The sequence below is a fragment of the Nyctereutes procyonoides genome, unplaced genomic scaffold, assembly GCF_905146905.1.
Source record: "Nyctereutes procyonoides isolate TBG_1078 unplaced genomic scaffold, NYPRO_anot_genome, whole genome shotgun sequence".
Lineage (NCBI taxonomy): Eukaryota > Metazoa > Chordata > Mammalia > Carnivora > Canidae > Nyctereutes > Nyctereutes procyonoides.
Window position 1 is genome coordinate 8,196,323 of NW_026575128.1, and position 21,607 is coordinate 8,217,929.

The following is a 21,607-nucleotide window of genomic DNA, read 5'->3' on the forward strand; positions in this document are numbered from 1 at the left end:
CAAGGCCCAATCAAAACATAAATGAGATAGAACAGGGGGGCAGAGTAGGAAGGAAGGGAGAATCTAGTCTCACAGAAAGAACCAGCACGGTGTTGCATTTGGTTCTGTGTGCTGCTGGTCATGTTTAGAAGGTATTAACTTCTGCCATTGGAGAACAAAATGAGGCAGAGAAAACAAAACACAAAACAAAACAAACAAAACATATCTTTTATATCTCCCCAAATTAAGTTGAATATGTTGAAGGGAATCTAGAAGTGAAAAATATATCTAGGACCGTAATTGTAGAAATATGAAAGTCAAAAAGGAAGAAACTTAAAAATGAAGAGGTGGTAAAATATTGTAGTTAAGGTGAAAGGGATCCCTGGGTGGCGCAGCAGTTTGGTGCCTGCCTTTGGCCCAGGGTGCGATCCTGGAGACCCAGGATCGAATCCCACATCGGGCTCCCGGTGCATGGAGCCTGCTTCGCCCTCTGCCTGTGTCTCTGCCTCTCTCTCTCTCTCTCTCTCTCTCTCTCTCTCTCTCTCATAAATAAATAAATTTTTTTAAAAATGTAGTTAAGGTGAGAAAAGAGAAAAAATTATAAATTTTTAGTCTGATATAAAAATGAGTTATACTGGAAAAAGGGGTGCAAAAAGGCGGGTTACCCTCTGGTTCTATGTACTGTACATCCCTCGACTTCCCCTGGAGCTCTCCAGTGCTGCTCAGTCAAGAACTTGCTCTCCTCCTGTCCTTCCAGCTGGTCTTCGGGGGGAGGGGCTGCTGTGCTGACTCTCAGGTGTGTGCACCTGGGGGAGATGCCCCGCCCCTCCGCCAGGTGCTGGGCTCAGTAGGAGCTGTTTGTCCTGTGAGGCCTCTGTCCCCTGGGGGCCCCACGCCTCCCATGCACAGGGGTGACACCAGGAGAAACAACCCCCCTGGTGGCGCCAGCCCTGGGGTCGGCTCTCCCAGTAACTACCGCAGCTCCCAGTCTGCATGAGCCTGGATGCTCCCAGGTGGCAGGGGCCCTGACCTGCACAGCCTGGGGGCGCCTGGGTGCAGGAGCATTCTCGCTGTCCTGGGCCCTCCCTGCCTCTGCTCATCCCGGGGGGAGCACCAGATCCTGGGCTGTGTCCCCCTGCACCCTGGCATCCAGGGCCTGCACTGCTGGAATCGTGCTCCCAAGGCAGCAGGATGCGCCCCCTCCCCCGGGCACCCCTCCTCGCCTAGTGACCCTGGGGACTGGAGGCCTTCCCGCCCCCCTGTGGTTCCCACCGAGATCCCTGCTGAGCACCTTTCCCTCCGGGAAGAATCCGGTGTGGAATTTTTAAGGTCCTGCATCCCCGGGTCGGGGCTCCCCTGTCCCGGAGGCTTTCACCACCACCCCCCTCAGCCCCACTCCTTGCAGGCCCCCCAACCCTTGATTCGTTTTTATTTTCTTTTTCTCCGCCTTCCTACCTTGTTAGAAGCGACACCCTTCTCTCTGTAGCGTCCAGCTGTTCTCTCCTTAAATCTCAGGTTGAATTCGCAGGTGTTCAGAATGGTTTGAAAGTTACCCAGGTGAGCTGGTGGGGCCAGGTGAGGTGAGGATCCTGCTCCTCCGCCAGCTTGCCCTGGCTCTAGGATTGAAGTGTGTAAAGGAAAAATTGACAATTATAGAGAGAAAAGGATAAATTCACCATTGTAGCTGGATATTTTCACACATCTCTCTCAATGACAGACCAAAAATAAGTAGGGACCTACTATATTTGAATGATATGCTCATATCAATCCGTAAGATTTTGCTGCATAAAAACCATGCCAAAATTTAGAGGTTTTAAACAGTAATCACTTAATTTCCTACAAAAGATGCAGTTTAAATATAAATACCAGATAAATTGCAAGAAAAGGAGAGAAAAAATATATATCATGTAAATGGTAAACATAAGAATCATAAAGAAATTTTGAATACTGCAAGCAAGGAGTATTACCAGAAATAGAGAGATTTTACAATGACAAGAGTTAACTTCATTATAAAGGATATGTATACATAATATGCAGGTGATAAAAGAGCTTCAAAATACACGAAGAAAAAACAGGCCTAAATGTGAAAAAGAAAAGGCAAACTACAGAATAAAAGAAGATATTCATCGTACATATATTTCTTTTTCTTTATTTTTATTTTTTTTATTTTTATTTTTCTTCTCGTACATATATTTCTTAAAAGGCCTTATATCTATGCTCTATAAAGAACTTTAAAAACTCAATAATTAAGCAGTCCAATAAAAATATGAACAAAGTCTTGACTAGTCACTTTACAAAATAAAATGTATGAATAGCTAATAAATGTACGAAGAGATGCTAAACATCGTTAGTAATCAGGAAAATGCATATTAAAACCCTAATGAAATACTACTACATACCCACTAGAATAGCTAGAACTTAAGGCTGAAAATACCAAGTGTTGACAAGGATGTGGAGCAACTGGAATTTTTATACATTGTTAGATGGGATATAAAATTATCTAGTCACGTTGGAAAACTGGTAGTTTCTTTCAAAGTTAGACATACCCCTGCCCTATTTTCCCAAAAGAGATGAAAACCCATATCCACAAAATGTCTTGTATATGAATTCCATAATAATCCCAAACTGGAAGCAACCTAAATGCTTATTAATAACAAACAGAATGAATGAATGAACAAACTGTCCTGTGATTGCTTCAGAGCAGTAAAAATAAACCAAGAGGTAATACACAAAACACCATGGATTGACTCTTAGAAACATGATGTTTAGCAAAAGAAACCATACACAAAAGTAACATGTCTGATTCCAATTGCTTGAAATTCTAGTATAATCAAAACTAATCTGAAAAGAGTATCAGTGATTTCCTGGAGCCTGGGGCATGAGAGAAGGTTCTGTAGTGATGAAAATTATCTATATCCTGATTATGGTGGTGATTACACAGGTATATGCTTTGCTAGAACTCGTTAAATTGCGCACCTAATGTCTGTTCATTACTTATTGTACATAAATTATATCTCAAAAATGTTGAATTTTAAAAAGAAATTCGTGAGTCATACAACAGACAAACAGCCTTACTTATAAATAAAAAGAAATGCCTGGAACAAAAAGCCGCAAAATAATCAAGCCGTTCGGTAAATTAAACAAAAGGGAGAAAGCAGGAATGTACAAAAGTAGGGAAGGGAAAGTGGGACATAACCATTGAAGCAAAAGAAAATTTTAAATCATGAGATTATCTTTGGGTAAGCCTGTGCCAATAAATCAATGATATGATTTAATAAAGTTGACCCCAGAGGATAGAGAGCTTGTGCTTTCCCAGTTCTTTAAAAGAAATAAGAACATTCGCAGAGGAAACCCCACCAAAGACGTCAAGACCAGGTCATTTAATGGAAGTGTAGTATTGAGCCTTCGAAGGCCAGACATCCTGAGCTTAAGAGGAGAGAAAGCTCGTAAACGCCGATGACGCCCAGGCCTGATAGAGCCGTGCACCTACAGGGGAGGAGTTCCAGGGGGAAAGGCTGGTGGGATCAGGAGCTTTCAGAGGGAAGGCTGTTTGCCTCCAAGAAGCCATTTGCCCTTTCCTATTTACAAAATAAGGAAGTTCTCCCAGGAAAAGTGAGTTAGTGCCTTTCAAAGCTACTCAAAGGTGGCAGGGGGTGGGGGGCAGCACGGGTGGGGGGCAAGTTGCCTGGATGGCTCCATTGGTAGAGCTTGTGACCCTAGATCTCGAGTTGTGAGTTTGAACCCCATGTTGGGTGTAGAGATTACTTAAAAAAAAAAAAGTGTGTTTCGGGACGCCCGGGGGGCTCAGAGGGTGAGTGTCTGCCTTCAGTCTAGGCCGTGATCCTGGAGACCCGAGATCGAGTCCCACGTTGGGCTCCCTCTGCCTATGTCTCTGCCTCTCTCTCTCTTTGTCTCTCATGAATAAATAAATTTTTTTTGAGTCTATTGCAAAGTTCCTCAATGGAATCCCAGATGAGCTGCGTGAATTTGGGTCCACAGCAAGCATTTCAGTCTGATAGCCCAGACCCAGGGCTGATTAACAAGCCCCATTTCTGCAAAGGCAGAGGATTTGAAGGAAGCAGTATAGATGGGTGGAGAGCGAGTGGCTAAATCCCCTCCCCAGAACGGCCTCATCTCAAATGACGACCCGGGGATTGGTCCTCGGCTTTGCGGTTCCAGAAACTCTCCTTCGTCAGTGTCCTAGCATCCAACACATTCAGGAAGCCTGTCTGAAGGCACACGTAGAGCAAAACACCGCTTCCTGCCTTTGTAGTGATTGGGATACTTACCACTACTGGCCAGGCCAGGCCTGTTTCAAGGCCCTAAAAAGGTTGACTCAGTCCCCAGAACTTCACTGTGGAGTCCTCAGCCTAGGAAAACAGAGAAGGATCATCCTCAGGTGGTTTCACATAGGATATAGTGACAGGTCCCTGTACCCCCAGGGGAGAGGAGAGCACCTCCCTGGTTTGCAGCACATGCAGGACCCCCAGAACCAGCATCTTCTCTCACCTCCCTGGTGGCAGACGCAGGAGAACCAACCTAGCCCCTCCAGCAACCCCTTCTCTGAGGTCTACACCGACTGTGCTCCTTAGGGTGGCATGTTTTTCTTGCAATACCTTAATACTGCTAATCAGGCCACAGCCAAGCTCTGCTAGCTCCTTCTGTTCCTGGTGTAATTACCATCATTACCATTATCGTCCCTGGAGTTTATGAAGGCACCAAGCTGCATGCGTTATGTATATTCCTTCCTATAATATTATATACAACATTATTAGTGTGCAATGACGTAACATGGTGCAGGATACAATAGCCGTGTAAAGCAGGTGTTGTCTTTCCAAATCAAGGGTGGAGAAGCCATTGCACAGGGAGGAAATAATTTGTCCAAGACCACCCAGCTAGTAAGTGCCAGGGGCGGGCCATACATCCACGTAATCACCTCTGCCCAGTACTGTCTTTGTACAAATCCGTCCTGTTTAATGGATCGACTCTTAGATTTGAGGATGCCGTGCGTTGTCTGTGTCACCTTGCCTTCTCCAAAGCCCACCTCTGAGCTAGGAAGTGGTTCCAACTGACTGGCCAGGACTGCATCCCGGCAGTGAGGTAACGTTGACGCAAAACCTGAGGCCACCTCATGCCGTGGAGCAGCGTGATGGTGGGTGTTGGGATCCTGTTTGCGCCCAAATACTCTTGTCCCGGTGACTGTCCTTTGTCCCAGGGAAGTTCGTTGGCCCCGGTTCCATCTCCGTCTCATGAACCTGGCGTTTCTGTTTCTTTCTCCCAAGTGCACTGCCCCACGAATGAGCTTCTGACGGACTCCACGGGTGTGATCCTGAGTCAGAGCTACCCGGGCAGCTATCCCCAGTTCCAGACTTGCTCCTGGCTGGTGAGAGTGCAGCCCGACTACAACATCTCCCTCACAGTGGAGTACTTCCTCAGTGAGAAGCAGTACGATGAGTTTGAGATCTTCGACGGTAAGTCAGTCCAATGTTGAGGAGTTGCCTGCCGCCCATGGTGCAGGTCTGCTTCGGAGCCCTAGGGGCCTGCGCCATCACCCCCTGTGAGAGCTTTCTGGAGGCCCCAAGCCACATCTTCCTCTACCACCGGAACCCCAAACCCCTCCCCTCCATGGGAGCCCATGGATTGCATGGCCCACAGGCAGGGGTGCTCATGCTGCAGCCTGGTCCCGCTACCGAACCCTTTCTTAATCCAGCACCCACCCTTAACGTCACCCAGTAAGTGGATCCTAGCAAGATCCCTACGTGGAGAGTATGCACCTCTGAAACTCAAGGGGTCTACCAAACGTTGCGCTGCTTTCTTTGTCGTGGAAGGGAAAAGGCATGCTAACCCCCCCTTCAATTTGGAGAAGACATTTCAGCGTGTCCTCACACCACTGGGGAAACCTCCCCTGACTCCTTGTAGAACTTACCCTATCCCCTGGAGCCATGGGTCTTCTAAAAGCATCTACACTAATTGTCCCTTCTGGCTCATCAGACGCCATTAATACCATGTCATCATGGAGAGAGCCAGTCTGCTACATCCTGCGGGAGATCCAGATGGCCCACCTCTTTTCATGCTCTATGATGACAGTGAGCAGGAGAACTAGCACCGCTCCGGGGCAGGACCACGCGTGTGTACTGCCGTCTCTCTCATGTGAATGCAAATTGCTTACGGTCCTCCTTTCTGAGGGATATGGAAAGAACATGTTGCTGGGTCAATAACTGCGAGTCATGTAACCGAGGCTGTGTTAATCTGCTCTGATGAAGATACTGCACCTGGCACAGCTGACACAGTGCGCCCCGCTTAGCCAGGATGGTTCTGTGATGGACGGGCCGGGGCTCCACTGACTGTCACCTAGCAGAGGGGCCACAATAGTGCTTTGGGCACCCAGGGACAGCATCAGTTTACACTCGGCATCTGAAATCTTCGGACCACCTGGACATTCCCTTTTCCCTGGTATTCAGTTGGCTGAGGAAATAGCTGTGGGTTTTTTGGGCAAGGACTGGACAATGACTAGTATATGTAATTGATGTCATTTAGGGGAGTACTTTTTTCATAGGGGACCCAGTCTGTCCTTCAGCCAAAGTGTTCTTTAATAAGAAATAGAACCGGGCTCAAGTCTCTAAATTGGGTGGAGGGGTTGCAGCTTTCCATTGGGGTCAGCTTTCCTCACACTCTGACTATATGTTCCTGATGTTTTGTTCATATATTCCTATATTGAGGGGCTTCCCATCTATCTTGCTCTGAGGAATATCATGTTCTGTGAGGCATCACCATAGACCCTACAGGGTAGGCTCTCCTACCTCCCACCTCCCACCTCCCACCTTGCCACTCACTTTAGTATTTATGCTAGCCTCACTTTTGATTCTTGAGTGCCTCCTCCTGGCCCCTATATTCTAGAATCTTCTCACCCCCCATCAACACTAGGAAGCCCAGCTCTGTGACAGCATCTCCTTCCATGAGTTTAGGCTACAGAGGACGGCTGTTACGCAGGTTGTCAAGACTGCTGATGCTCACCGCTCCAGAAGTGTGTTCCTTTTTGCTCTAGGAACTGGAGTAGCAGGGATCCCTGGGTGGCTCAGTGGTTTGGTGCCTGCCTTTGGCCCAGGGCGTGATCCTGCAGTCCTGGGATCGGGTCCCGTGTCGGGCTCCCAGCGTGGAGCCTGCTTCTCCCTCTGCCTGTGTCTCTGCCTCTCTCTCTCTCTCTATGTGTGTCTATCATAAATAAATAAATCTTAAAAAAAAAGGGGGAACTGGAGTAGCCCCGGGCCCTCCTGAGGGACATATCAGCTAGTGGGCATTCTGGTCTGGTGTGGTGAACCTCTTCTTCCTTGCCAGTTCTCAGAGCCTTGGACCCCTCCCTTCATAGTTTGTCACAGCAGTTCTGATGGTTCTCTTTTGTTTAATGTGGTCCATTAGCTCTGCCAAGCTTCCATGAGCTGTCTTGGCAGATACTAGAACCATCACTCAGGGCTATTTCCAGGGCAATAAATCCTGTTACAGTCATCACACTTTATATCCTGCCTCCCTGGAACCAGCCACCTTAGGATGCACTCCCGCGGCATTAAAACTGGGGAAAAGGAAGAGGGAGGGCTTTCTGGAAGAACCTTGGAAAGGAACATTGAGGAACTGTGTTACGTATGACACAGAGATGCCGTGTTTGCCTGTAGCCTTATTGCCACATATTCACTCAGCACACACTCTTCTATATGACAAGAGCTGTTTTTAGCGTGCACGTGCGAAGCGGGTGGCACGGTGGAAGTTCCCCAGTGGCGAACTAGCTCTTGCATTAACCAGCTGCTTGACCTTGGCAAGTCCCAAGATGGCAAATAGATTTCATCTCGCCTGCCAACTCTTGTAGGATGGCAGTGACTTCCCTGAGCTCTGCGTTAGGTAGGGCTCAGGAGGGAGGAGCACCCAGGGCGGGGATGCAGAGACAGGACAGACGTACAGATCATTGCACTGACCCCGACCGTCTGAACCTACTGACTTCTCCTGAGGAGGAGAAATGAGAGGCGGTTACACCTGAGGTGTCGAATCAAGGGACCTCGTCTGTAATCCTGTATCCTGTACTCCCTCCAGGTCCCTCGGGACAGAGTCCTCTGCTGAAAGCCCTCAGTGGGAATTACTCAGCCCCCCTGATTGTCACCAGCTCAAGCAACTCTGTGTACCTGCGCTGGTCGTCTGACCACGCCTACAACCGGAAGGGCTTTAAGATCCGGTATTCAGGTGAGTAAACCAGAGGGCCCATGAGAAGGGCCACAGCCCCTGGGCCCCTGAGGTAGCTTACCCCAAACTCCCAAGTTAGCCGTGGGCCGTATCCCCATCGATGGCAGGGGCCTTCCTCCCTTGTCTGAACCTCTCACCACAGCTGCCCAAGTGTCCCCCACGGTTTCCACCTCCCAATTTCCGCTCCTCTCCCTGCTGTAGGCTCACCCCTCTCTTCTGCTCGTACTGCCAGGCTACGTGTCTTTTGGATACGTTCATTATTTATCATCTGGCAATGCCTACAAGGTGACCCCATCCCTAACACTGTTGAAGTGTTGATGAACGTTCCTTAAAACTGAGAACCCCTAAGATCTGGGTCTTCGGGTGGGAAATGTCAGACAGGCAGCCAAGGGACGGCCTTCAGGGGCCTGTCTTCAGCTCTTCCCACCATAACTCAGGCAGAGGCAGATCGAGGCCCGCTAGGCAGGCACTGACCAGGGCTGCGGTCTACAAGGAGCACACAAATATCCTTGGAAGTGTAACGAGATGGGGGAAAAAAAAGTGGAATTTATCTGAACTCCCGTCGTGGGGATTATCGTCTGTGGTTGGCAAGAAAACTTAACAAGCAGCCCAGCCCGTTCTGAAGGGGAGCGGGTCCGACAACTGGAGGGGCTCTACAAGCACGGAGGCGGACGGGAGCTGCTGAAGGCCGTGAGGAGCTCCAGGAGATGAGGCCGAGCCAAGCCCGGGAGGAGACGGGTCTTCACTGCCCCAGAGTCCACTGTCTCTGCAAAGTGAACCCTAAATTCCTTTCTTCCATGCACACCAGAGGGAGGGTGGCTTCGTGCCCCCAGTGTGGTGGCCGGCTCTGTCCCGGGCTAGCCCAGTGATTATTCCACAAGTCACCCTTTAGATGGCAGTTTCCTTAGGATGAAAACGAAACCTTCGGGTCGCCGTTGGGGAGCTTCGGGCAGCGTCCGGGGGTGGCCGGCAGCTGCTCCGGCCCAGCAGGTGGGGAAGCAGCACACCACGAAGGAGCTGCCCTGTCCTTGAGGTTTTGGAAGACTCGCCATGTGTTCGGGGGTGACGGGTTGGGCACAGCTAGAGCACGTGCCAACAGAGGTTGATCAACTACTCAGTGAAACCACTAGAACCTTAGTGGAAAAGCAGTGGACACTTTGGCCCGCACCCATCACTAGGACTCAGTGCATCCTGTGGCTGAGGGGCTTGTTCTAGATGAGGTAAGCCCGGAGGAACGTCCTTAAAGCACCGTTGCGCCAGCACAGGGGTGTGGTCACCAACTCAGAGGCCAGAGGATGTCCCCACAGGGCAGCCGTGCCGAGGGCCTGGGGCCTTCCTCCCCGTCCCTGCCTGCCTGGGGCACCGAGCCTCTTGGAGCAATGGAGGCGCATGTCCGGCGTGTGCACTGGCCACCACGCTGCCGGCCTCTTGGAACTTCCACTGGGGATCCCCGGCAAGTCTTCATGGGCAGCCCCCCGCACTGGGAGTTGTGACTGTTCTCTTCGCTGTGATATTCCGGCGCTTAGAGCATCACCGGGCACATAGTGGGCCCTCGATGTCTGTCGGCTAAACGGATGAAACCCGTTGAGGCCGTTCGCGGAGAGGCCATGGTCCTGAACCACGCGGCTCCCTCTCCGCCGTCCCGTAACATGACGGGGAAGGGCCTTTTGTTGAAGCGCTGGGCTGGGGGCTTTCCCGACGCAGTCCCACTTCAATTGTCCAAAAACCTCTGAGGTTGGCATTTCTGGTCACAGTACAGGTGAGGAAAGCGAAACTCAGGGAGCTACAGTGATGCGCCCCAAGTCACGGACCCAGACGGTCGGAGCCGGGCCTCCAGAGCCACTGCCCGGCGTCACAAGCTGCTGGAGCCCCCTCCCCCGGGGCCTGTTTCCTGCGCCACTTGGGAGCCGATGGGTTTTGGGAGACGGAGCTTAGCTGCTTGAGCCGCGCTCCTCCAGGCCACACGCTTCGTGGTCTTTCTCTTTTCTTTGGCTTCACTGCAGTACCCACTGTGTGGTGGACCTGGTTGTGGCCGAGACAGGAAATGGAGGAAGGGAAGGCGGGCAAGGGGCCTGGGGTGCACCTGTCTTCCTGCTTGCCCGTGCTCCCCTGAGCCTCCTCTTGTTGTCCAGCTCCCTACTGCAGCCTGCCCAGGGCTCCAGTCCACGGATTCCTTCTGGGCCAGCCCAGCACCCAGCCCGGAGGCTCTGTCCACTTTGGCTGCAATGCCGGCTACCGCTTGGTGGGACACAGCATGGCCATTTGTACCCGGCACCCCCAGGGCTACTACCTGTGGAGCGAGGCCATTCCTCTCTGTCAAGGTGAGGAGCGCATGGAAAAGGGGTAACAGGCGGCTCGGCTCCCCAAGAGGGGATGCCTGGGTTCCGGCTCCCAGGGCAGGTGGGGTTTGGGCCCACATATTGGCAAGGAGGATATTCTAGGCAACATCAAGAGCATTTGCAGAACCACAGACTGGAAAGAGAGCAGTGTGGGCTGGGGGAGCACTGGGTCCGAGGTGGCACGGGCAGAGGGAACCAAGAGGAGCAGAGGCTCACCGTGCCGCTCTGCAGGCAAGCCCGCGATCCGTAGTTTGCATGCGTTGCCTTTCCAAGTTGATGGGATTTGTCTTCCCTTAAAGTAACTCAGACGAGGGATGGGGGGGGGTAGGCTAGAGAGATGTGGAGGACGGGTTAAGCGGGTGATGGGGATTAAGGAGGGCGCCTGTTTTGATGAGTCAGTGAATCCTCCACCTGAAACTAATGTTATGCTGCGTGGTGGCCAACTGTAATTTAAAGACTTGGCAGGAAAAAAGTGACCTGTAATCCCATCACCCCAGATCTCCCTGTAACATTTCAGCATATTTCCTTTCAATCTTTTACATATTGTTTACACAAACGGCATCTTCGGAGCACAGAGCTCTTAATATTCTTTAATAACATCTGTCACATAATTAAATACACTTCCTCGTCACTATTTCTGGCGGTCGCACAGCGTTAAGGAAGAACTCATTTATTTAAGTATCGTCCTGTTGTTGGTCATTTGAATTTCTCTATTTTTTGCTTCTGCACGCAGCGCTGCTGTTAAAATCCTCGTAATTCCATCACTGTGGACATCCATATTTATTTCTTAAAATAAATTCCCAGAAATGAGATTGTTGGGCCATAACTTATGCAAGATCTTCAGCTTTTGACACTCACTGCCCTTGAGGACATTTGCCTTCACTTACACTTACACCAGCGCGTGGCAGTCGCCCTTTCTCCCGCAGTGACATCATTTCTGCTGCATTAAAAAAAAAAGAAAAGAAAAGGCTTGCCAACAATATTGGCAGGAAATGACACTCGTTTGATTTTCCTGTTCTTTGCTTCACAGCGTGGTGACGTCCTGTCTAGTGACGTCTGTCATCTCTGCCCCTCAGAACCTTCTCGCCTGGGCTTGAGCCTCCTCCAACGATGTGTCCCTCATACTCTATTTGATGCCCTAAGGGAAGGTCCCAGAACACATACAGGTGGCCAGTGGTGGGCTTGGTCTCCGGGTCTCTAACTATCTGTCTCCTGAGGCTCCAGTTAGGAACCACCACGCCTCTCACATCCGTTGTCCTTTGTCACTTCCCGAAACTAAGGCCCTGTAGGCTTCTCCATCCTCATCTCACAGCACTTCATGCCCAGCCCTAGCCCCAGGCCTCCTGCTGCTGACCTTGCACTGGGCCCTCCCGCCAAAGGCTCTGGAATCCCGGCTCGCGGCCCGCAGCCTACGAGCCTACACCCTTAGTCTCTCCCCGGAAGGCTGTCTCGCTCCTCCCTCCACAGACCAGCTCCCCTCCAAGAACACGGATACTGGGGCCCTTCAGGGAACGGGTCCCCGTAACCCGGGGCCAGGAAAGGCCTGGCATCGCTCCAACTCCATGTTGCTCCTCCCCAACCATGCCTTTCCACCAAGTGCATCCCGGTAGAGATCCCGTGCCTTCTAACGCGTCTGCTCTCCTTCCCCAACCCCCCAACCCATCCTCTCACTACATATTCTCCCCCCTCAGAGATCTCATCCCAGCCCCAGCTTCAAATACTTGGTGATTCTGCGCCCTCCTCTCCTGCCCACAGGAAGTGCCCCTCTCACCTCGGGGTTTGGGGGCTGTTTCAGCATGGGGATCACGCCCTGATCAGCGAAGGGCTTTCAGTGTCTCTGTCCTTGGAGTTATCTGCGTGGGAAGAGCTGGGCCCAGAGCAGGGAGTCGGGGCTGCCGTCCACTTCCTTCACCTGCCATCTCCAGACTGACTCCTCCCGCACCAGTAGGGTCTTCACAAGAGGTTCAGGGAAGCAGGGCAATCTGTTGGTCACCGTTTGCCTCCCCTATTACCACCAGAGGAGCTTAAAGTCCTGCTGTTTAGGCATTAAGAGAATATCATACTCAAACACTCATCTTCATTCCACATTTTCCTCCTCAGTTCCTCCTCATCCACTATTTCCTTCTCTTTTCCAGTCTTTGAAGCTGTCTTCCATCTCGATATCCCAATCCCCCTCCCTCTCAAGAGTCCATCCTCCCTATATCCTACGGAAGCCCTGGCCCGTGTCTCTTCTGGGTTCCAGTGGCATCAAGGACCATTGGTGGCCTGGGTGGATGGGAACTTCCTCTGCTTGAGCTGCCCCGGAGTGAGGGCGGCCTGGGCTCAAGGCGCGGACAGAGCACTAGCTCCTCAGCTGTATCAGCTTCTTTCAAGGACAAACTGCTCCTGCCTAAGTAGTGCGTGTTCCTCCCATAAACATAGCGTTGACCCTGCTCCTTGTCATGACCCCGGCCACCACGTGGCCGTACATGTTTGTCTCATGAGCTGTCACCTTTCTTTGTGCTGCTGCATTAGCGCTATCATTTTTTATATTTTTATATCCCATATTTCACCCTTTCTTGGTTTTCACCCTCTTTTTCATGGAGCATAGCCTTGAGTAAATCCTTCATAAAGGGTTCATGAGAAGGAAATGCTCCAGGTCTTCAAATGTCTGAAAATACCTTTACTTTTGACCTCATGTATGCTTGGTAGGTTGGCCAGGTTGCAGATCACTTCCTTCAGAAATGTGCTCCATTGTCTTTGGACATCATTGCTGCCGACGGGAAGTGTGATGCCAGCCTGATGCTCCCTCCTTCACAGGGATGTCCTGTTTCTCTCTCTCTCTCTCTCTCTCTCTCTCTCTCTCTCTCTCTCTGGGAACTTGTAGGAACATGTATTTCATCTTCTAAAACTCCACAATGATGTTTATAATAATGGACAATGATGTTTATAATAATGGTTCCCTTTGCGTCTCTTTGGCTCCTTTTCCAATCTAAAGACTTGTGTCTTTCCATCTCCAGGAAATTCTCATCTGTGATCTCTCTCTCTTTCCGGAACTCTGACCGGTGGGATGTTGGACCTCCTGGATGTCAACCTCCTGTACTTCCAGTGCTTTTTCTCCCGCTTTCAGTTTCTGACTTTTTGGCCTACGTTCTGGGAAATTCTCTTTACCTTTCATCTTGGTCTCTTCTATCTAATACTTATTTTAGTGATCGTATTTTTAACTTAAGAGAGATTTTCCTTGTTCTTTTTTCAAAGCCCTCTGTTCTTGTTTAATGAATATGATATGTCACCCCGACTTTCTCAAGATATTGCTAATCAAAACCTTAAGGCAGGCAGCCCCGGTGGTGCAGCGGTTTGGTGCCGCCTCAGCCCAGAGCATGATCCTGGAGACCCGGGATCGAGTCCTGCGTTGGGCTCCCTGCATGGAGCCTGCTTCTCCCTCTGCCTGTGTCTCTGCCTCTCTCTCTCTCTGAATTAATAAATAAATAAATCTTTAAAAAAACACAAAACCGTAAGGCTTATATACTTTCTATTCCCTAGTTAGCCTTGTTTCCTAAAAGAGAACTTTATTTCTATTTTTTTTCTAGCGGTAATCTTGCCTTTATGTCTTTTATGCTACTGGTTTTCTTCATATGTGCAGTGATCCGTGATCATTCCTATTTCAAAGGAAAGGCGAGGTTGATTTTTCCAGGTAGCAAACGTGAGTCACCTTTGCTGTGATTACACACATTGTCTTTGCCTGCCAGGCCTCCCACATGAAGAAGTTGACCTGGTATGTTGAGTATGAGGGGCGCTGCAGAGGGGCGCTGGCCTGAGAGCTCTTAAATCCTAGAATCCAAAGAGCTTTGCTCTGGGATGCCATCTCTCACCTGAGCAGCCCTGATTCTCTCAAGGGACTTCCTATTTTTTTTTTCCTCAAATGGGAAAGAAAACTCTCTATTTTATTTGGGGAATAGATGCTCAACTGCCCCTACACTGTATTTGTGGGAGAGGGTGGAGGGGAGCTGGTCTTACCTATAGCTCCCTCGTACCTTTTCAGCTACAGCTTCTCGTAGTCTATCAACACACTTCAATCTGTATTCCATCTTCTGAAGTTTTTTTGAAGTCTTCTCTGCTGTTGATCCTCCCATTTTGTTTTCTGTTATGAGGCTTTTCCACTTTCCTGGTCTTCACTATAATTTTATGAGGACCTTTGGGGAGAAAGAAGATTAAAATATGTTCTCAGAATGCCATTTGAACCAGACCATGCTCATAATGTTGTTTTCTCTTTTCTAGCTCTTTCCTGTGGGCTTCCGGAGGCCCCCAAGAATGGGATGGTGTTTGGCAAAGAGTACACAGTGGGGACCAAGGCTGTGTATAGCTGCAGCGAAGGCTATCACCTCCAGGCAGGTGCCGAGGCCACAGCAGAGTGTCTGGAGACAGGCCTTTGGAGCAACCACAATGTACCCCCACAGTGTGTCCGTGAGTCCTCGGGTGTGGAGAGGGGTGGAGGCGGGGTTGGGGATGCAGCTGAGAAGATCCTAGAGGGGGCGAGCTGAGCACCAAGTAATGAGAAAGAAGCAGGTACACGGAGATTGGAGATTCGGGAAACAGACAGACGGAGAGTGTCATCAGCCAAGTTGGGCTTCCATCCAAAATTGCTCTCGAGGCATTGATAGACCAGTGTGCCCGGAGATGTCTCCACGAGCCATCACAGAATTTAGGAATAAGTTCCTTTTAGAAGGAAAAACTACCAGAACATTTGCATGAATGTCCTTTGATCACAGAACTCTAAAATGTTTTTTATATATATGCACTTTTTAAAAATTTTTATTTGAGAGAGAGAGAGCACACACACAAGTGGTGGGGAGGGGCAGAGGGAGAGAGAGAGGCAGACTCCCCACGAGCAGGGGGGCCCCATGTGGGGCTGGAGATCGTGACCTGGGCCAAAGGCAGACGCTTAACCAACTGAGTCACCCAGGCGCCCCGGGGTTTACACTTCTGATTTGTTTTATTTTGTTTCTTTGACTTACAGTGAGCTTTATGAGATTTCTGAATTGCTTCCCAACATTTTGAAATTGGAGGAGTTGCCATAAAAATCCGTATTTCTAGCTTCTCTTGAAAAATAAAGACCTGACCAAAGAGAACTTACAAGTTTCACATCTAACAAGCAGCACTGACTACCACCTCCCCTTTTTTTCTTTTTTCTACTTTTTTTTTCTGCCCACCCTGGTTTGCGGCATTCCCCGCCCCCACCCCAGTCCATTTCATGCATTAAACAAACCTGCCCGACAACCGAAGATTCTTATTACCGCATCGCAGTCCCCCTGTCCCCAGCTCTGGACTCTTGCCTGTGTCTTTCATAATTAATGAATCAATGACTCCTCCTCGTTGCTCCTTGTCTCCCCAGCTGTGACCTGTCCCGATGTCAGCAGCATCAGCGTGGAACATGGCCGATGGAGGCTCATCTTTGAGACACAGTACCAGTTCCAGGCCCAGCTGATGCTTATCTGCGACCCCGGCTACTACTACACCGGCCAGAGGGTCATCCGCTGTCAGGCTAATGGCCAGTGGAGCCTCGGGAACTCTATGCCCACCTGCCAGAGTAAGCCCAAGAGGGGAGGTGGGCAGGTTCAGCACAGTGCCCCCCACCTGCACTCTACCACACATGGGGAGGGAGAGGAGGAGCATCATCACCAGGGACAGCAGTGGACCTCTCTTTGAACACTCACCTAGAGCGGGAGCTGGGGAGGTGCCTTCCTCCTTTAAGGAAGTACTTGTTAGCATCTTATCACTTTACTAAAAAGTTGCCTTTGTCCAGGTGAGTATCACTCATTCATATAGTCAACATTCATGCCAGCTGTTATAGAAGTGTGAAGATAAAAGATTGTGCTTCCTGCCCCAGGGAAGCTTCTAGTCTGCTGGAGAGGCGGACAAAATAAGGAAGCAATGATAACGGGGTGTGACAAGACCTGTAATGGGAGCGTGTGTAGAGGAATGCTGTAGCACAAGGAGTGGCCCCAAGTGGCTGCCTCTCCTTCTGGATGACTGTTTTTATTTCCTCAAGATAGTTTATAAGACCAGGGTCCCTGGGAGGTGACTCTGAGACAGACTTCCTTAGGGAGTACTCCTGAGAGCCCCGCCATGCTGTGTAAGGGAAGGTGGCGAAGTGGACCTCTGATGTGGTGTCAGTGCGGCCCTTGGCTGGCCCCACGGGGAGCTCTGCAGCTCGGACGGCCCTTTGGAACTGCCACACGTTGGGGCGAGAGCCTTCATGCCTGCCCGCTGACCAAACACTAGGCACAGGTGCCCCGGAGAGCGAGCGTGATCTACCAGGGAGGACTGTTCAGCCAGGGCAGCCCAAAGAGTGCTAACAGCGAAGGGTCGCAAGCTGTGCTTCCACCTTAAATGGGGGTCCGATTGGCCCAGCACAGCACCCGCTGCCATGGGGTGCACTCATGATACCTCATCAGTGAGGACGTGATAGAGGAGGTAGCTTGTCAGCAAGGAGTGGCAAGTTTGAGACCGGGTGGGACGAGGAGGGACCTCCTCCCCTCACCCGCGATTCAAGGCACTATGTCTCTACGCATCCACGTTTGGACCCCACCATGGACCGTAACCGTGGGTGTGGCCGAGCAGAAGTCACGGGTTGTGGCGTCTGCGGTGCAGGGAAGGTGCCCCCACCTAGTGCAGCCTGGGCCGCTGGGCCTCCCCTCTGCACCTGTGCGCGGCTCCCCGGGGAGGAGAGGGCGCTGCTCTCAGCAGCCAGGACAAGGGAGCCGATGGGCCCGGGCCCCGCAGAGTCTCCGTCTAGCGTAGGGCCTCGGGGTCCGAGCAGGCTCTCTGCATCGCCCCGCCTACGAGCTTCCCCACAAAGCGCGCACCGGGGGCCTCTCTCAGGCCGTCGCGAGCCACTGAGTGCTTGTGATCCTTGCAGTCATCTCCTGCGGAGAGCTCCCCGTCCCGCCCAGCGGCCACCGCATTGGAACGCTGTCCGTCTACGGGGCGACAGCAATCTTCTCCTGCAATTCGGGGTACACGCTGGTGGGCTCCCGGGTGCGCGAGTGCATGGCCAATGGGCTCTGGAGCGGCTCGGACGTCCGCTGCCTTGGTGAGTCACCCCCCCAGGCCTATCCCGCCACCCTGTTCCTCCTTTAAACGGGGGAGAGCTTTCTAAAGCCGGACTCCAGTCTTTTAACGGCGTCACTTTCCCTATGGCGTAAGATTTTGAGTCCAGACACCAGCCGCCAGGCACCTTCCATGCTACAGCCCTGAACTCGTTTCTCCTGGGGGCGTCTGGAAGGACGAGAGCTTCAAGCCTGATGAGACAAAGCTTTACTCATATACACACACGTATACATATGTACGTGCACACGTGTGCACACACGTATACACACATAGGAGGGGTGTACATGTGCATATAAACATGCAGGTGCGTGTACATGTCTAATACATGGTGCACATGCGCGTAATTGCCTACGTACATGTGTGTGTTTATAAAAGATGACAAACGCGTAGAAATGACCTGGCTTACATGGGACGGAGTCCTCATTTCCCCCACGGCCCGTCCGTTCCCTACCAAGCCTCCGGATTCTGAAGTATTCTCTCCTCTCAGTTCGTTCTTGGATCCCTCGAGCGCCAAGGAGGGTCCCGGCCACACAGACCTCACGGGGTAGATTTGATTCTGTTCCAGAGTGAATGGTGCCACCCTCCCACTGGCCCGGGCCGCTGTTAGGGATGCACTGCTGAGTTAGCAGCTCTGGGAACACCTCCCCAAACCCCATTCAGTGAAGTCCCTCACCTAGGGTGGGCTGCCCGAGTCTCCTGCCACCCAAGGGGAAGGAAGGACGGAGTCAGCCAAAGCACCTGCTGTGCATAGTTACCTTCGACTCCTCCGGGCTTTCACAGCCCTAACGTAGACCAAGGTGCCCTCCACGCAGCAGATGCTGTCGACGCTGGCTGATGAAAAGAAGAGGGAGGTAATCCCAGAGGCATGGAGGTGACCGTGATCATTTCTAACCCACGGACAGACCCAGAAGCTACAGCTCAGAGACGGGTGGATGGCCTTTGGGGATTCAGCCTTGGGATTTGGGGTCACCACTTCCCTCATGTCTGGGATTCCCGAAGCCCCTCCCGGACAGCTACTCTCGGAGGGAGCGGGGGAAATAGTGGGTGGCAGGGGCCCTGGTCCTTTTCCCCACCGTCCCTGACTTCCCACCCTGGCCAAGCCCCCACTCCTCTTCTCTGAGCTCCCCTCCGATCTATACTCTGTCCTCCTCTCCCCCCGCAGCGGGGCACTGTGGGACCCCGGAGCCCATCGTCAACGGACACATCAACGGGGAGAACTACAGCTACCGGGGCAGCGTGGTGTACCAGTGCAACGCCGGCTTCCGGCTCATCGGCATGTCTGTGCGCATCTGCCAGCAGGACCACCTCTGGTCGGGCAAGACCCCGTTCTGTGTGCGTAAGTATGTCACCCACGGTCCCTAGCCACGGGCTCCGCCTCAGCATGGACTTCCTCCCTTGCCCTCTAGGTTAGGTTCGCTGGAGGTTTTGTACATTCTGTTAATTCCTTCTGCAAGACGCATCCTTACATCTCCGGTTTTTGGCTCTTGGCATTGTTGATTCCTGCTTCCGCCTTCGCGTCGCCCTCCCAGCGATTCCCTTTGAGTAACGTGTTTGTTCGTTTTCTAGCTTTTGAGTCAGGGATCCAATTCATTTATTTCCATTTTTTTGTTGTTACTGATATAAGGGCTTAAGGTTGTAAAATGTCCTCCAATAACTTCTCTAATCGGATCCCGCAGGTTACGATGATCAATGTTTGATTTACTGGAAATGCTGTAATTTGGGTTCATTCCTTCTGTCACCAAGAAGTTTTTTAATAGTTATTTTCTTCTACTTTCTAGGCAGAAGGGCCATTCTACTTCTATTTTGTCAGTCATTTCTGATCGTGTCGCACTGTGTATAATATTTCTACATCGTGGAATTTCTCTCTTTATGTCCTTGTAGTTGTAAAAATCGATCAGTTGATCTGAATGGTCCATGTGCGTTTGAGAAGAAGGCGGATTCGGGTATAAAGTTCCGTATATGATCATAAGATGTGCCTTGTGATATCTGTGCTTTCTGCACACTTCTTTTTTTTTTAAGATTGTATTTATTTATTCATGAGAGACACACAGAGAGAGGCAGAGACACAGGCGGAGGGAGAAGCAGGGAGCCTGACATGGGATTTGATCCCGGGTCTCCAGGATCATGCCCTGCGCCGAAGGCAGCGCTAAACCGCTGAGCCACCCGGGCTGCCCCGCATGCTCACTTCTTTCCATGTCACCCATTTTGCTCTGAGAGATGTGTCTTAAAGTTTTCCGTTCTTAGCGTGCTTCTATCTTTCCTTGCGATTCCTGTAGTTTCTGCTACCTAAAGGTAGTTGCTGTGTTATTTGGCACATAGTTGTTCAGAACTATTATATCTGCGTTGCAAACTGTGACTTTAGCCTTCACGAAGTCTTCTTTGTCACTCTTCGTATTTTGTAGCTTGACTGGCGCTGGGCCTGGTATCGGGCTTACCGCCCTGCTGTCGTCCTTTTCCCGGTGGCCAGGTGTACTTTGAACCATCCCTGTATCGTAGCCTTTCCAAATCTTGTAAACAGCGGAGAGTGGGGCCTTGCCTCGTGAGCCCATTTGAAAACATTTCTCTTTTAATAGGTTAGTTACGCTCACTCACATTTATCGCTACGCCTCAGAGGCTTGGTCTGACTTCTGTTGTGTCCGATGTACCTGCTGCGGGGAAGATGTCATACTCAGGTATCGCTTCTCTGTGTGATGGTTTCCTTGCTCCCACCTTCCGCCCTTTCCTTGGGTATTTAGGGAAGTTTGTAGAGTCATATGCCCCTTCCCGTAGTCCGTGCCCCCGACACACCAGGATCCTTTCTCAGTCTGTTCACATTTAAGATGGACCCTCTCTCACCAGCAGTGACTTCACATCAGTATCAGGCCGCTCCCTGCTCCTTCCTTCTCTTCTCCACGCAGCCTTGCTTTCCACAAAGGCTCGCAACACAAGCAGGAGAAACCGTTCTGCGTGGGTGTCATGTTGGTTTTCCCACTCACACGTAATTTAAAATTTACAGCATTCTCCGTTGGGGTTATGCGGCAGGCCTGGGCTTTCTACAGTTTTATTTGTCCTCGTTAATCTGCAATATTCTTTTTTGGATTCAGATGACCACCGTTATTCTCAGCTGCCTGCAAGTAATTTGGAAAATCCCTCACTTAATAAAGTTCCCCCAAAGTGAGCCTTCATGGAAACCGTGGGGTTGGTTTTGCTTAATTTTTTCAAAGGCAGGTTTTTGTTTGTGATTCTTCCTCTTATTTGGTTCTTCGTCTATGAGATAGAGCAATAAAGTAATGAGATGTATTGAATAAGCAATGCGTGAAAAATTAGTCTTGATAGCTGCTTAAGTGTCGGGTTTACACAAAGCCAGACCCATCTATATTCAGTCGCTCTTCCAGATGGGTCTGCACAAAACATTCGGTTTCATCCAGAAGATGCAAATTCAGATGCCTTCAAGGAATTGGCGCGGAGTATGCGTGCGGAAATTCGGGTTATAAATAATAGAAAATGTTGGGGTCTGAAAACAAGTGGAGGATGTCTGCGTCTGCCTAAAGATGTTTGGTTGTAAAGCCAGTGGGCGCTGGGAGGCAGGGCAGCCAAGCGTCTGGACAGGTGACCCCACGACCTGGATTGTCTGGGTCCCGCCCAGACCTGCCACCGTGTGTCCACAGCTGTCTGACCTCAGGTGGGTTAGTTTACCCAAATCTGCTTCCTCATCTACAAAAAGCAGATACCTTGGAGTATTGTGAGGACTAAATCAGTCGTATTTTGGACCCAAAGGAGTGCAAACGGCGCCGGATAGAGACGTGAAGCAGGTACTCTCGCTGTTGCTGCGGTGAGGGTGGTGTCGACGCCACCGTGGGACGGACCCCAGGACCTCTCGGGCCGCAAGCCCGTTGCCTCCTGGGGCCCAGAGGTGTGGAGGGGTCTGCGGACCAAGACGAGGGGAAAAGGAGAAGCGTCTATGAGTGGTTTCTCTGTGGTGGGCGCTTGGTAGC

At 50.9% G+C, this 21,607-nt stretch overlaps 1 protein-coding gene across 1 annotated transcript in view; it reads left to right on the plus strand.

Annotated features, from left to right (window-relative positions):
* Positions 1-21,607, plus strand: part of CSMD2 (CUB and Sushi multiple domains 2) — a 437,017-nt gene that overhangs the window by 365,622 nt on the left and 49,788 nt on the right. Inside the window, 7 exon segments of the mRNA XM_055341473.1 lie at positions 5,262-5,450; positions 8,059-8,205; positions 10,338-10,526; positions 14,802-14,987; positions 15,916-16,110; positions 17,443-17,616; positions 18,796-18,969. Coding sequence (XP_055197448.1) covers positions 5,262-5,450; positions 8,059-8,205; positions 10,338-10,526; positions 14,802-14,987; positions 15,916-16,110; positions 17,443-17,616; positions 18,796-18,969 — 1,254 coding nt within the window.